Source organism: Idiotropiscis lumnitzeri, chromosome 11, assembly GCF_059441095.1.
Source record: "Idiotropiscis lumnitzeri isolate Australia: NSW breed Sydney's pygmy pipehorse chromosome 11, RoL_Ilum_1.0, whole genome shotgun sequence".
In the NCBI taxonomy this organism is placed as follows: domain Eukaryota; kingdom Metazoa; phylum Chordata; class Actinopteri; order Syngnathiformes; family Syngnathidae; genus Idiotropiscis; species Idiotropiscis lumnitzeri.
In genome coordinates, this window is record NC_142401.1 from 12111555 (window position 1) to 12128411 (window position 16857).

Genomic DNA, 16857 nt, shown 5'->3' on the forward strand with positions numbered 1-16857 from the left:
TTTTCCCTGTTACACGAAATGAACGCCTGTCCAGTGGACACATCAGAGGAAAATTAATGGCCAATGAAAGGACACGGGGAAAAGGACTTTTCAATCTGCAGTAAACTACATACAGTACGCAAGTCACATCTTATATTGCATTCCTTTTTTTTTCATTTGCACATTTCTACACGGCAATATTCATGTACACGTCGAGCAATTTCAACGGGAGTCCTTTGCGATGACGTTGACGTATGTAAGTGTGGACACACAGTATAAAAACAAATGTACCTTTTCCCTGATATGTTCACATAAGGCAGAGACGTAAGGCACAACACGTCCAGCTCACTCCATCACTGCCTCTTATAAAAACACCGCAGAAGAAAACAGACATTTTAAAAACAGGAGTGAGACTGTATTTCCTCATATAGTGGCTTTTTTTTTTTTTTTTACCTTTAACAACTTGATGAGTATGACACTTATCTCGTCAAAAAGAACATTTTTGATATTTGCAAATACATTCTTCCTTAATCCACAAGTTCCGATATTTTAAATTACGTTTTTAAGGCGGAATGAGGATGCAATTGGAATTATGAACTCAAGAAATGGGGTTACCGTTATCTACAATTCAGTTACAGATATTCGTAATTCACAAACTTGATTATCTGAAACTAGCTGCCTCCCATTTTCTTCTTTCGACAGCAAACCGGTTGATACCGAGTCAGCTTCTGCTGGTTAAAGCCAAGTACTCTAGCGCAGTTACACATTTCGTCTAAAAATTCTTCAGACATGATTAGTAGTCAATTCCACACCATCGATCACCTGCTTATTATCAAGAGTCACAATCATTTTATCAGATTTGTTTTTAAATAAATAATGTTTGATTAAAATATTATATCTTCATATATACATCGAGTGATGCTGGATCTTCAAACAAAACAAAAAAGGATTATGGATGAAATAAAGAAAACATTGTGATGCGAGCAGAGAGTTGACAAGAAAAGCCACCATGTCAATATAACGCAAGATCATTTTGAGTACCATACAGTGACCTCGTCAACAACCAAAAAGTGGCAGCCAGGACAAGTTGATGCGCTTTGGTAGGTGTTGCAGTTTTCATTAGCAACTGGGTTCTTTAATGCCCCCGTGTGTTCTGAGTTAATCAAAGTTGCTACTCGTTTTCCCCGAAAGGGAAAAAAGACAATTATAATGAAGAGCGTATTAGTTTCAAGTCAATGACGAACCCTGACATGGCGCCTATTAGATTGGAAGCCACTATTTGAGGAAATACGATTTGCTCCAAATGCCGCTACTGCACGTTTTTAGACACAAGTCGAGAATGTGAAATTTGGTCAAAATGATAAATTCAGAGTGTATGTGTGTATACTAATTAATGCACTATAAGAGCAATTCCATCACAGGTTGGGTGCCAGCCAGTTGAGGAATTTCATTGCAAATTCAAATCCCAAGAAGCAAGCCTGAGGACACAAACGGACAAAAAGATTCATTAGAATGACTCTTGTTTCTCCGTGACAGACGCATGCTGCCGCTTAAAATGTACGGCACATACAAGTTAAAGATTTGTCATTTCAACTCACAGCGTTTGCGGGAAAAGCTCGAAGCATGACAGCGGTGAAACCTTTATACAAGGAGCCAATGCCTTCCTCTCGGATCAGCTCACGCAGAACATCCCGGAAGCCATTGGGATACTTTCCTTCAGGAGCTTGAGCGATAGACACAAATAAATGATTCGTCTATTTTTACATGGCATCGATTCAAAATGGATGACAAACTCAAACAATTGCGCTAACATCAAAGTAACCTTAAATGAATAGGAATTATATTTGTTAAACGTTACACAATCAGCTTGCTAACGGCAGCATGTTGCTAAATGAGGGTCCACCATATGATCATTAAATGTGCTAAAATTAGCCAGAAGTACCCACCCCGTCAGCCAGCTCGCATATTTCGTTGTTTGTATATTCAATGTCTGCTTGCAGGTAATTTATTGGAAAAAAAAAAAAAAGAGGTGGGAGTTCGACTAATATGCATTTCTAACAACATAACACCAATTTAATACAATAAATATTGTCACCCAGCTAAAATAATGGCCTAAGTCTTTCTTTTTTCCAGAAAACTTTTTTTTTTTACCAAATTCTGGTTGTAATATATTAAAAGAAAATCCTTTTAGAAGATTTGAATAATCTGTTTATCTAAGGACGTAGCCGATTTTTAGCAGATGTTGCAAGCATCTTGAGGAGAGGTTCAAATATTAACATGACTAATTATTTTAAGCGGGCGACAATATAAAGTTTAAGGTTTCTTGAGTGAAATTGCAAAGTCACAATGACAGTCTACGGCGATATTGACTCAAATTGTAATTTGACAGTCTCTTGTGAGTACAACGTAAAAAAAATCTAAAGTGTTCTTGCAAAGATATTATGCTTAGAGCAGAGTATTTTTTGTAGATTTTATTTTTTAACGGTTGGTAGGTACCTGTTTGGAAACGAGACTTGAGCACGTCAGGGGGAATCGCCACGGCCCAGTTAAATATTCCGGCCATCCCTCCGGCGAACAGCACGCTGGGAACGCTGAGCTCGTCATGACTGGGCGGGTGGGCGAGTGAATTAGGGAAAAGGGAGACAGAGAAAGCGGGAGGTCCGGGTTATGTCTCATTTTTATCAAAGAGTTGAAGATTGTGCCGTCGGGAGTCCGCACCTCTTTCCCACCGGCGTGAGGAGATTCTTCAACCACTCGTATGACATAAAGTACATGCCGCTTGCAGGAACGTCTGAATCACACACAAAGGTCTGCGTCATTACACACCTGATTGTTGAAAATGCTCATCAATAAATAAATAGCAAAGCAATATGAAGCGGAACCTCTCATGAGAGTCAGCGCGGTGCCTTTGTAGATTCCTCTGATGCCAGACTCCTTGTAGACCTGTTTGACGCAGTCCATCGGCCCGGCGTACTTCACGGTCCCGGAGGAAGCTTGGATCTACACACGCATACATCTTATTCTTAGATATATATTATTATTCAACCAGTTCAGGGTGTCCCCCGCCTACTGCCCGAAGATAGCTGGGATAGGCTCCAGCACCCCCCCGCGACCCTAGTGAGGAGAAGCGGTACAAGAAGATGGATGGATGGATATATTATTATTGATGAGCTTCATGTGAAGGTGGTTTGTTTGTGTTGAATAATTTAACAACTGAAAACAGTTGTTTATGTGTACATAAATTAAAAAGGGGTGTCAATTATTTGAAGAGTTTTGTTATTCGTTGCAGGGCTCGAAAAAAGTGGCGGTTCGTTGTACAGTATTTTTTTGTAGTCAAATGTTTAATATGTATTTAAAAAGAGTATTTGAGTTAAGTTTAAATGTATATGAAGTGTGTGGGAGGGGTAAACTATCCTTTTTTCTTTTTTTTTTTTTAAAGAGGGGGTTATATGATCTCTCTAGAGTATGAGTATGAATTTCCACCTATTGTTTGTGGGTTTGGAACAGAAACAGGTGTTCACTGTAAAACAAAGGAGGGCGAAGAGGTTAGCTAACCTGAAGCAGACATTTGATTCGCTCGCCAGGCGTCATGATGGCTGTGGTGAAAATGCCGGACAACATGCCTGCAGCAAACAGCTGTGGATATCTGGAGGAGGTGAGCAAATTCATCACAGTCCGTGCTGGCATCTATCAACTTACCACCGAGGTAGAGCAGCGACCTACGTGAGGATATCATCGGGACTTTTCTGTTGCAGTTTCTTGCCCAAACCGAAGCCAAAGAAACAGACAGCAAACATGGGCGTAACTCCGATGATGGGGGCTGCCATACCTTTGTACAGCCCCGTCACTCCCTGCAAGGAGGAAGGAGGATGAAGAAGTGAATCACTGCGAAGCAACTCACCGTGGATCTCATTTCTAACCCACTTCCAAATTTGGCAGTAAATGTTTACAAATTGTTTAAAAATAATGATAGATGGATTAAACTTTCATCTAAAGACATTAGTCACAAAGAAATAAAATTCGAGCAAATTCAGCTTCAAGCAATCATGTCATCAAACCATACCCACAAACGTTTTTACTCTTGATCACTCACTATTTGATCAAATGTGGTTATAATTTAACCTCACGATAAAGTTGCATGACTGCTTACCTCTTTAGCTAATGTCTTTTTGAAGCAATCAATGGTCCCTGCATACAAAAGACTCTCTCCTGGTTTGGGCTTTGGTTGAGTTTGCAGGCGCACCTGAGGGAACAATTCATCAAAACAAAAAAATCACAAAGAAAAAAGGATTGCATTTGATTGACAGGGGGTGTATAATTTGGATTTGGTGCGTGGGCCTACTCGACTTATTCCATCAATATTATGTCAGACCATCAATACTAAAATATTGGAGGATTGTGACTGAGAGTGCAAAGACGAGACAAGAAGCATGAGTGCACGTGAAGGTGGGTCAAAGTACTGTACTGCATTTGATTTCATTCAGCTCAATTTCTGTGGAACATGAAAGAGAATAATTTGCCGTTTGCACACAAGATTTACTTTAATAGTGTCGAGGGGGTGACCGGCAAAGACGAGGCACACTCCACCAAAACCGCCAGCGAAGAAGTTCTTCATTGGGCTGATCGGCTGCGGCTGTTTTGACATTTTGACGTTCAGCTTTGGAGAAAGAAAAAAAACTATTAAAACGGGAGTGTAAGTAAACATGCAGGTAAATAAAAAGAGAAGAAAGTTAACTCACCTGGTCGGCCGCAGCTACGAGAGGAAATTTTTACAAGTGAATGGCTATCTAACCGCTGGACCTTTCACCCATATATCGACCCGGATGGATTTGACTGCAACACACAGCCAGTCTGGTGCAACTACATTTGTTGTCCGGCTTAACCACTTTTCACGTGCGCGATAACTTCATTTTGTCACTTAAAAAAAAAAAAAAAAATATATATATATATATACCTAATTCAAATCTTAAATGACCCAAACATTTAATTAATTGAAACACAATTAACGCGCAGTACTGTAATGATTTAAATTACTGTCCAGCAAATTATTCTAAAGGAATATACTGTAAGTGATGTCTCTAAATGATATATTATATATGTTATTCAGTACATGCATGTATATGTAGTTAAATTAAATCAACTGTATGCTACAAACATAAAGCTATTATATACAACACAATTATATACTATATAATGTATGAGCCACTTTTTGACTTGAAGTGCTGAAATAATTGTTTTCCACGACATGTATGGATATACAGTATTTAATACAAGCAACAACCTTCCACTTTTAAAAATAACTTTATTAGTCTCTTTTAGCATGTAATTTTAGTTCAGGAAGGGGAGATGTTCATCTCCATCACGCTGGTTGTAAACAAACACACAACTAATGAATGCATTTTGGAACTCAATACAAAAAAATATTAGCTATCACTTCAGGATTATGTTAACCGATTAAGAGATGTTCCAGACAAAAAACAGCATATGAATTTGTAATACGAGAGGACAACACAAATGTAAATAAGTAATTTCTTTTTGTTAAATTAATAGATATGAATTTCAGAAGATACTACATGGAACGCGGCAGCATTTACTGGAGACAATAACTGCAGAACATCAGCCAAAGCTCCAAAGCTCTATTTCAGGTGAAATGCAGCATTGGGGATTGAAACGCTGTATTGTATTAAGATATAAAGTCACTGATCCTGATGCTTTAGCAGCTTTGCAAAGTGAGCACACAAGACAAGTTACTTATAGCTAAAAGCTTATGTGTCAGGAACACTCAACCTCTTTAGCTTGTTCTACTTTTGTCAAATGGCATTTGATAAAGTGATGAAGCACCTTGGGGGTTGGGTGCGGTAAAGTATGTAAAGTCAGTTTTAATAGAATATACTTTATATTATTCTTTTGTAAGGAAAATAGAGCTGTGAGCACAGACATTATCATGACATGGCACTATTGAAAATGGTTGAGGGCATTTTGGTTAGAATAGGTTCTACACATTGTTTCTTTCACTTAAATAGAAGAGAACTGGATGCAATTACTGAGGCCTATTATTGCTTACAAGTCAAACATTATTTTGGCCTATATTATGCTATAGCTTTGACCTCGCTGTTTTTGTGCATTTGTCATGCTTTTCCCTCATACGATCATCAAAACACACCATCCCCAAAGAAAAGTAATGAATTCGACCACATCCCATGCATGCTGCAGCAGTGGACAACAAGTCCAAGGAAACACTGGGGTATAAGTGATTGCATCGCTCAGCATTCAGGGCATCACTTTTCGCTACTGCACCTGCAGTGGACAACAGTGCGTGATATACGTGATACTGAATGGGGTTCGACAAAGTAGTATTTTCCATTTGCAGCATTTAAGCGGTCGGGCCCAAAGTGATATTTTTTCCCTGGTGATACTGCCGAGTTAGTATTGACCCGTGCTGATTTGCGGGAACTCCTTGTAGATTTGTTGGACAATGAGCTTATCCATCTGTTTGGCCGTAGCGCTCCCTTGATCCTCCCCGGGGTCTTCCTCCTCCCTGAGAATTCTATGCAGCGCCCCCTGCAGGTCAGAGAGCCGGTGCTGGTGCTCCAGGTAATCCGTCGAGCGCACGATCGAGTGCATGAGGGAGAGGTACTCCATGCGGAGCTTTGGATGGAGAAAGTGAGAAAGAAGAAAAGTAGAGCAAACAATTTCTCCACAAGTTTTTGCAGAAAAATACTTTCTTGGATACAGAAAATGAGCAAATCTGTTGCAAAATTGAGACGATGAATATTTAAAAAAATGTGAATTATAAATTAATTATAATTTATGTAAAAGTCAATACAAAAAAAAAAAAAAAAAAACAGAACAAGTACAAGAAGAGGGAGACTTTTTTTCTCTTTATGTAGCATGACACGATTTGAGCTATTTAATTATTGTCTTACATTAAAGTACTTTTTCATCACATTTTCTATAATGATAAATACCAGTGTAGTATACAGCATATATTTCTAATTGTATTAACTCTCACATGGTCAGGTGTGTAGAGTCATTTTTTTTTTTTACTTCAGTTATCAAATATGCAGAGGTAGTCCGTCTGCGAGTTTTCGTCAGTATTTCGGGCCCGCCCAGTCAGACCAAATCAGACAAACAGCGTGGAGAGCGGACTTATCGGTACCACATCACACGCAAGTACCGCACACGTGACACAAAGCCACATTAAAAAAAAAAAAAAAAGTCTTATGTACCTTCCAGCGCCCTAGACCTCAATGACTGCGCGTAATGTAAAATTATGTTCTCAACCCCGATTGGCTGTTGCCAATGAGGGACGTACCGGGCCCACGTGGCTGGACCAGAAATACTGACGCAAACTTAAAGACAGACTGGCGATGCCCACCTCTGCAAAAACGGTAGGGTTTAAAATTCTGAATCGATTTGATGGTTTTAAGACACAAGGCCAGGGAATTATCAAGGTGATATTAAGCATCATCCAGCTCACCTTATCTCCAGGTGAAAGGTCAGAGATCTGCCGCACCGCTATGTCAATCATCACCATCATGTCAGTGCGGTAAAAGATGTCAGCCGTCTCTCGACTGGCGAAGACATCCTGCAGGAACTTGAGCACGGCGTGAGGCGCGGGCGGCATGTGCTTGAACATGCACACGGGGTCGTCTGCAGGGGAGTGAACATCACACTGATTTTGGTGCTTAAGGCAGGAGGACGGACACGGATAAAACAATTAAAATACCTCCTCGGTTGAGGAGCAGCAGCACTTTCTCCGTTAGAATCTTGACATTTTTCTTCCTCAGCTGCTGCATGATGACGTTGCTGCTCGGCGCTGCGTGGCAAAGAAATGTTGGGAAATGACTCAAAGATGTAGGTAAAGAGGTAAACTGTGATTTGGTTTGTGGGCTGTGTAGACGTGATGGTATGGAAACAGTGTGACATCACAGTAGTGCAACCTGCCATTTAATTCACAAACAAGAGAACCCGACAGAGTGAAATCTGAAATCTGATGCGGTTCCGCTCTGATGACCTGCAATTCCGAGGCCAATAAAATGCAGACCCACAATTGTACATGTTGAAAGGGACAAAATTTGCAAGCTGTCACCTGTGTGGTGCAGGTTGAAGGCCAGCAGCAGGTTGAGAAAGAGATCAGGCAGCTGCTCCGTGGGGTCGGAGGGATGGCCGTCCTCCACCACATCCAGCAGGAACTGAACAAAGTCGCCATTCAAGTGCTCTGAACGAAGAGGACTATGTCAAAATGGCAGCACACGCTTTGCATAGTGCAACACTGTCACACATCAGCATCAACTGGATGCCCCTGAGACAATCTTAAGTACTTTGGCACACATGTTTAGATTTGGGGCCAAAACATTGGGATTAACAAAAAAAATTGGAACTGGACTGTTGCAGAACGAACACTGGGACGCAATATAACAGGATTGACTTATTTATTAGGATTACATTTCTGGAGTACTATACAGTGGTGTGGGGCGCATTGCTGTGGATGGCTGTAGGTTTTGTATAACACTGGTTGATGTTCAAACTGTTCATAACTCCCTCCACCTTAACTAAGATCTCAGTTCCAACTTAAACATTAACAAGAGTCTTACCATAGTGATGATATGGCACCTGTTCCCCCATTGAGAAAATCATACAAAGTACCAAGGCTGTGTAGCACATCTTCTGGTGCTCTGAGCAACATGAAACAAACGCACAAAACACATTAGTACCGAATATGTGTATACAACACATCACAAGAGGAATATAATCACCCACCCACCTTGTGTGTCGGTCTGTAAGTCCCTGGCGAGTTCCATTGGGAGGATGGAGTTGAGGAGGGTGGAGATGAGAGAAGCATCCAGGCTGCACATGGCGCCAAACACTTTGAGCAGCAGAAGCCGTAAAGATACGCGAAGCTCCTGAATGGTCATGTGACAGCAACAGTGAACCAAGAGGGTATATATCACGTTACCGTGATGGCTGATTTTTCACTGGTGGTTCTCCAAGATGATTTTGGAGAAGTTATTCTTACCATCTGATAATAGGAAACCAGGGAAAGCACATTCTCATAGTCGCTGGACTTGCACATCCTCTTACACACCTCGGGATCTGCATCAGTCTAGAAAAAAATTGTTTATTTGTATAAGCAAGAACATGCAAGCATTTCCTTCCCTTCCTTCTGTAATCTGTTCACTGGAAAAGATCCCCGAGCACACCGGAGGCTCTTTGGGTGCGTTCAAAGCTCGTACGAGCATCCCAGCTTGATTGTGGGTTTTAGTCGGTCGGAAAATGCCAACGAAAAAGATTTGGCAGGCTGTCAAGTTGACTGAGTCAGTCTTTAATAACATGGTCGGAACTGTAAACTGGCCTGTCTGATCCCATCAGACATGTCTGGTATTTCAAGCAGGATCTGGATGTGGGTCCTGTGTGCGGATTATACGTTCATTTTAGGGCTGGGCGATTAACCGAAAATTTACCGTTACCGAAATTTATTAGAATGACCGACATCATTTTGCCCATGTCGGTAAATTCGGTGTCTAAAAAAAAAAAATGAAAAAGGAAAGTCTTTTCTGTCTGCGGCAATGTTCATGCCTCTTTAAGTCTGCTCCAGCGCATGTAGTCACGTGACTCAGGCGCTGTAGAAGAATGTAAACACAAGACGCGTTCGTAGCTGGCGATTCAAATTCAGAAGCAGCTGACACGGCTAAAGACGAAGTAACGTTAGTTGAAATTGGTCTTGTCGCGCTTGTCCCAAAAAGAAATTCGACATCTGTCGTTTGGAAATGTTTTGGGTTCCATAAAGACGATGTTTGCGCAAAAGAACATGAACTACAAAGTGCGTCGTAAGCACCTGAAACAGCGCGTCCAACCTTTTCTTTTTCACCACCCACAACACAACCATGCTGTTGACTTGGAGCTTGTGCTAAAAGTTCAAAGTGAGAAGCAAGGTTGGACAAGTGACAACAGCCCACTAACGGAGGCGAAACCATACGAGAGAACGTCTCAGTGGTGGACGGGATAGCCTAGCACATAGCTAAAGATAGAGCTCCTGAAGTTACAGTGGAGCGCACAGGATTTAAACGCCTCAGGAACGTAGCCGACAAGAGGTACGAAAATATTTGCCGCAAACAGCACTTCCCGATATGGACAACATCGGGACGGGAGCGGAGACATGTCGAGCATTTTGCATCCACATCCGACTTGTGGTCGAGTCGCAACATGCATCCCTGTTTGAGCCTGAAATGTGCAGTACATAGACGACAAGTGGCGACTGCGCACCGGAGTACTCGAGACGGCACATTTTACTGATGAAGCACACGCGTTTGTTTGGCACTGGCATTCCATTGATTTTTTTTTTTCATTTTATTTAGCATTTTGTGTACAGGCGACTAGTGCCTTTGCACATGGCATTATTTATATTGTTTACAAGATACCTTTACACAAATCTAAGCATTTGCAAATGGCATTACACCATCTCGGCACAATCTATTTGCAGGAAAAGATTTTGTGAGAGGTACCCTTTTTTTCCTGTTCTTTGTGACATTGTTCAAGTCATGCAAAGCAAGCTATTTTGAATGTTTATTCAAATGATTTTTGTACTTCTATTTTTCATTGAAAGTAATGTGTACCAGTTGGTCAATAAAAAAAAGCAGTTAATATGTATTTTCTGCATTTATTTTGATTTTGGTCCTCAGGGGGAATTTATCGTGCATTTATCGTTATCGAGGTAAAATTGCCCAATTTATCGCGATATTGATTTTAGGTCATATCGCCCAGCCCTAGTTCATCTGACTGAAACGCTTTCATTACACTGTACAGGGAATCATAGTTGTATCAGCGGTGGAGAAGCTTTGCTTCATTTGAAACTTCAACAATGCACTTCACCAGAAGAACACCATATCAGCAATTAATTCTTGGTGGTGGCCGCATCATGCGTTGGGAAAAGGGCTTTAATTAAGGTGGAGTTACTTATGATGTGCTCCAGATAACAGAAAAGAAAAGAGCACCCAAAGAACATTCAATCATAATCAAATTACCTAGCCCAGACCCGAGCACAGACCTAAATGCAATTGAAACCGTGTGAGATGACATGACATCACATTAACTTTGTTTTAAGAACGTCTGCTAGTCTATGGCAAACACACAATGCAAAACGGCATAGAAGAGCTGACAAAACCAGGAGCGATGTTGCGATAAACCTTTAAACAACTTGTTTTTTAACAAAAGCAGTATCAGCACATGAAAACGGGGCATACAAAAATATTCATTTATCCTCTACAGCACAAAACTCACAATTATTGCAGCTTACTCTATCTGTTTTTATTATACTGCCCCCTGGAGGCCAAGACACGCTCAACAGAATTAGTAGCACAATGCCTGTTTAATTATAATGATGGAAAGAAAATTCATAGTGCTTTTTATTGTTGGTTCTTAGATTAATTAATTTCACTGGGAAAAGATGTTACGAGCATGAGCTTTGGCGGCAATAGATGTCATTTCAGAAATCAAGTCCAAAAAAAAAAAGTTGAAGAGGTAAATTTGTGAATACTTGAACGGTGAACACAAACACACGCTGGCGCTCATGCTTCTTACCAGTATCTTGAGGAGCTCTTCGAGGTAGCACGCAATGAGGGCGTGGTCTTCGTGGAGCGCCCAGCTGCGCTGCTGGGAGTCATCCCGGTGGCGGGCCAGGTCGCCAAAGATGACTTCCAGGCGCTGCTCGTCGTGACACAGCTGACCTCGCGGCAATGCAGCCCCCAAGTCCTGCACGGATATCAGAGGCATCACATGACGTAGCCTCGTCCACATTACATGTTTTTAAGCGTCTTTAAAAACGGAAAGGCTTCTGGAGTACAGGTGAAAGCTATTAGGTGGTGCTTACATTTCCCATGCCTTGTATATTATTGCTCTTTCTTCTTCTTCATTTTTGCTGAACACCATTAGCATCGGTCATTTAAAGTCATCTTATTTTTATTTTCTGTGGAATTTTTGTTTGCAAAAAAAAAAAAAAAAAAGGCAACCACTGCATTTCTGTCTCAAGTCATATCGTATCGCTCTCAAAGTAAATATCCTCTCGATGTAATTAGAAGCTCTGTCAAATGTCATCAGATTCAGTTGTAATATGTTGTGCTTACGTATGATCTCGTTACATCTTGTTCCCTTGGACCCGCAGGTGACAAATGTTTAAGCCTTGGCAGAGGTCAAAAGACTCATGTATCATTTGACACAGCAGAGCAGGAAACAAGTGCGTGACATGATAAATTCTCACAGCTAAAAGCAGCTTGAGCTGAAATTCTAAACGGCCGCCATGTTCTCTTTTTTAGGGTATGAGGGGCTGTGACACCGCGTGCACGTGACGCAAAGTAAACAAGTCTAACCTTGCTCTCCACCAGCGACAGGAGAACTCGCTCCAGGGCGGAGGAGGAATGAGGGAGAGTGGTCTGCAGGTGGCCCACCACCACCCCGACGGCGACTCGCGACAGCTCGTAACTTAAGCCCGTGTTCTTTCGCACCAGCTCGATCAGTTCGGCCCCGATTGTTGGGGGAATCGTCTCGGAGGAAGTGGGGCTGCCGGGTCGGCATTCTGCAACTGACGGAGGGGCGACCGGCCACTCGTTTTCCGGACACTCCTCCTCGACGGCGAGGGGCTGAGGGGGCTGTGGGGCCGGGCTCTTCTTGACTGGGGCTGACTGAGCGGGGGACTCTGATGGCGCCGTAACGGGCTTGACGCGGGATGGTACGGGGGGAGGTGGAGTGCTAGAAACACTTGGCAAGCTGACGTCGGAGGACACCGCAGACTCTAAAGAGGTGCTGCTGATCGTGAGAGAGGGCACCGGGGATGGGGGGAGAGAAGACAATCGGAAAGGGATGTCCGGCTCTGCAGAAAAGGAGAGATTTGAGCTCCAATTAGACAGATGGACTCGTCTAACAAGCAATGGCATTACAGTAAATAAAAAAAAACAAAAACCTACATTTAAAAAAGACTAAAACGAACAAAAACTAAACTACAACTCAGTATTTTCTAAAATAATAAAAACTAATGAAAAAAAACAAATAAAAAATAAAAATGAATTAAAGCGAACTAAAGTGAAAAAACTCAAGTCAAAACAACAACAAAAAAAACTATAAGGGAAAATTTAAAATTATTATAAACCTGCCGGGTGTTTTTCAGCAGGACCTGACCTGACTATTCTAATCGCAGGCGACAATTCCATGCCTACACCCACTGACCTGTACGCCGACTGTTGCGCTGTTTCTCAGGTGGGGGTGGCGTGATTGGAGCTGCACGGCGAGGCTGTGGGGGGACCTGCACATCAGTTGAATTTTAAAGTAGGAATTCAAATGTATATTTGTCCAAACATTGCTGCAAATACAGTGAACAAGACAAGATCTGGACATGGGTCAGCAGCTAATCGTAAATGACCTTAAAAATTAAAAACAACATAATTAAAGGTCATTTATGCAAATTTGTTATTTCAGAAGTGTGTATGTATCGAACTGGTCGCCTTTTCACATACAATCGGGAACAAGCTACAAAAATATATAAATTTGTTGAATATATTGTGTTTCTTCCAAGTGGCGCTCTGCCATCACAAACAGAAGGCAAAACGGCAACTTTTAGTGTCACCTGATAGAAGCCCGGCTCGCCATGCATGTTGTCCATGCTTCCTGATAAGGGGACGCCACCCTGTCGTCCGTAGTCTCGGTTAAGGCCATTGGGCAGCGGAGGGGTTTGGCTGAGAGATATTTCACTGTTGGATGCCGGGAGGCCTTGCGAGTGTCCTGATATGCTCCGCCGTGCAAGCGTCTCCTTTCTGTGATGGATCAGCTTTCTAGAAGAGAAGGGTCAACTAGTTGGAATTCTAATTTAACGTGTTTGCCTCTGTGGAAATAATACGGATACTTGACAATATTTAATTTTACTTCCCTTCTCTGAATGATTTACTTTTACTTTCCATTGAGTTGTACAGGTTATAGGTCACATTAATAGAGCAAAATTCCACTTTCGCTTGTTTAACAGTTAAACTGTGCATGTAATGTAGAATACAGGCTCAACCCTGGAATGGATTATTTCAATTCTCATTATTTTTCCTTAGAATTGCTGGAATTACTTTTAGAATAATCATGGAATAATATTGTCCAAAAATCAAAAGGTTTAGACGGGAACCTGTTGCTTTTGATTTTTTTTCTTTCCTGCAAAGGACTCAAAGGTGCAAGCGGCTTGATGTGATGTCATGACAACGCCTCAAAGCAAGCTAATAATGACTATGGGCAAAACATCATGGAATCTGAGAATTGCCATGACAAGAAAGAAAAAATAAGAAACTGAGGTTTCTTTGCGTGACACTTTGGCAATTTCACTATTTCCAATTTCTAAGCAAGTGCACACTATTGAAGTAGAATATCTCAACTATGAACATTTCTACTCACTGTAGGACATCCCGCTGTTCCAGATTGTATTTGCCTCCATTCTTTAAAGCAACATTGTGGATGCCTTCAATGGCTCTATCAATGGACTGCAACACTTCATCCTGCTCTGGAGCCTGGTGGACAGAAGGAAAAATAAAAGAAGCAGAAAATGAGGAGCTCTAGGAATTAAATATTTACTCATGTTTGCATAAAACTTTAAACACAACAGAGCAAATTTCGCGCCTTTGGCTGTGTACTGTGTGTGTGCGTTTGAGACTGGAGGAAGGAGAAACTGGGTCAGTTATCTAACAAAAAGCAGCCTTTCAGCCAGTGTCACACATGCTCAGCAAGACTCCAAATTGGAGCTCATTGAGGCTCTAGAGCCAATGTGGAGGAAGCATTCGTTCCTGAGTGGCGCAGGTCACATGCCGGGACTAGTTCACTGATGAGCACATCCCTGGAAGAACGCACATGTGGGAGGGACTGACTGTATAGGAAACATGCAATTTAGGAGAAGGACACAAGGCAGCTGAGATCTATAGATGAAGTGAAAAATAAAAAACATTTTTTTAAAAATCGAGACATCCATTTTTTATATTCCTTGTCCTCATTAGAGTCGCGGCAGAGCTGGAACTGATCCCAGCTGACTTCGGCATACGTCCTAAACGAGATGCCAGTTAGAGATACTAGAAGATACTAGGTCATGTTTAATATCTTGTGTCATCATCAAGTACACAATACATACAAAATATGTATAAAATTTGCTTTCCACATCATTCAAGTCACACATTTCACACAATCTATCATCTTCTGGAATATTAATAAATCAACAGTTTTCAATGGCCAGAGGGAGAATACCAGACCTGAGCACTGGACAATTTTTTGATTTTTAAATATGTTTTGAATTAGGATTTTAACAAAACATTTTCAAACCTTTTTTTCTTTTCTTTTTTCTTCTTTATAAAAAGTTAACAAAAAACTTTGGACCAAGAGGACTCCTGTAATTTGCTCCACTTAAACACTTTCCAATTGATTCTACCATCTTGCCATACTAACTAACCAATAGATTTCATAGGCATAGCGGTTTAAAATCTGATTGAATAGACCCTGGATGCCAGCCTATATCTTGTTGAATCACGAGGGCCGAAGCAAATCTATGTACCCCCCAGAAAAGCCACAGTAGTAATACATGTGCATGTAATATTTTTTAACTGTTTTCAAACAGTTACGTTTACAGTTTACTTCTGTTTGTTTGTTTTTTTGCACTTTTAAATGCAACAAATCTTTACAGTACTGTACATCCATTCATCCAATTCATTATCCAAGCCGATGATATTTTCAATTTCCTATATCAATAATATTGCCTTTATTAGTCCCACAATGGGGAAATTCGAGATTCGAACCCAGGCCTCCTGGGGAGACTGGGTCCTGAACGCGGCGCCTTAGACCACTCGGCCATCCTGGCAGCATGGCCATCTAAGTGATGTGTTCAAGTATTGCAGAAACATAATGAATGAATAAAACGCAAAGCATCTACAACACATCAACATGTTCTGAACAAATTACAACTCTACAACTAATCCAGTTTAATAGTCAATAGACTAATTTTACATCTATTCAAAAGAAGAAACTACTTTTTTGTTTGTAATTCACTCTTGAATTCCTTGCTTTATTTTTTCATTCATGTTTGTCAACTGACTTTAATTCTTAATTTTGATATCATCCAATAGGAACATCAATAACAATATTTTGCATTTCTACAATTTGCATATTACCCATTAATCTTAAACAATACTGCAAATGTCTATCGGGACCTAATTTTAAACACATTTCATATTCTTGGGGTGGAGTTTGATAGATATGCAGATGCATAATAATTCTAATATATATATGAATAATTCTATTGCGCATTTATGGTGATAACCGCTTTGAAACTAGTCCTGATACATCCCAACCCATCCCATCAACGATTTACGGGCATCTGTCCTTCATTCACCAGATTTCTCCTGAGGGTGTGGCGTTGGCTTTACCTGAATCTTTTCGATGTACGAGGAGGGGATGTAACCGGTCTCCCCTGAACTGCAGCGTGAGCCCATCCACCAGTGTTTGTTGCTCCTCTCCAGGATTAGGAAGCTCTCTCCGGCCGCGAAGTGCAGGGAGTTGGGCTCCGCCGATCGGAAGGCGTACAGGGACCGGTACATGTTAGGTCAGCACTGGGACGCCACGAAAGGAAGGTGAATTGTCAGAAAAACCTTAGCGAGGTGATAAAGACTGCCTGAGAGGGAATGGGTGACCTTTTGTTGGTGTTTTTAAAGAGGCTTCGAAGGAGGCATGGCCCCGGTAGATCGCTGCTGTCTATTTACAATGCGGCTCAGATCTGATCACCTGATCTAAAGGCTGTTGCCGTTCAATGTCGCTAGGGGCGCTCTTGAGATCAGAAACGCCCCTAGTTTTACGAATCAAATGCAGAGCAAATCGTCT

At 41.3% G+C, this 16857-nt stretch overlaps 2 protein-coding genes across 3 annotated transcripts; both read right to left on the bottom strand.

Annotated features, from left to right (window-relative positions):
* Window positions 1–402: 402 nt before the first annotated feature.
* On the bottom strand, window positions 403–4855 carry slc25a20 (solute carrier family 25 member 20). Its single transcript, XM_088307953.1, has 10 exons — window positions 4719–4855; window positions 4520–4636; window positions 4130–4222; window positions 3703–3830; window positions 3535–3625; window positions 2862–2979; window positions 2698–2770; window positions 2476–2585; window positions 1578–1702; window positions 403–1457 (listed from the first exon to the last, which is right to left on the bottom strand). Exons 2-10 carry the CDS (start codon window positions 4622–4624, stop codon window positions 1395–1397), a joined length of 906 nt encoding a protein of 301 aa, XP_088164079.1. The 5' UTR covers window positions 4625–4636; window positions 4719–4855; the 3' UTR covers window positions 403–1394.
* Window positions 4856–5261: 406 nt separating this feature from the next.
* Window positions 5262–16813, bottom strand: nckipsd (NCK interacting protein with SH3 domain). Of its 2 annotated transcripts, XM_088310107.1 has the most exons (14): window positions 16671–16813; window positions 16407–16589; window positions 14398–14510; window positions 13595–13799; window positions 13198–13273; window positions 12345–12844; window positions 11560–11730; window positions 8999–9085; window positions 8747–8885; window positions 8577–8657; window positions 8072–8200; window positions 7709–7798; window positions 7460–7632; window positions 5262–6627 (listed from the first exon to the last, which is right to left on the bottom strand). In XM_088310107.1, the coding sequence occupies exons 2-14, from the start codon at window positions 16575–16577 to the stop codon at window positions 6403–6405; spliced, it is 2160 nt and encodes a 719-aa protein (XP_088166233.1). In that variant the 5' UTR covers window positions 16578–16589; window positions 16671–16813; the 3' UTR covers window positions 5262–6402. The 2 variants fall into 2 exon arrangements, with proteins under 2 accessions (XP_088166233.1, XP_088166232.1); XM_088310106.1 differs by having other exon boundaries at window positions 16407–16787.
* Window positions 16814–16857: the final 44 nt, after the last annotated feature.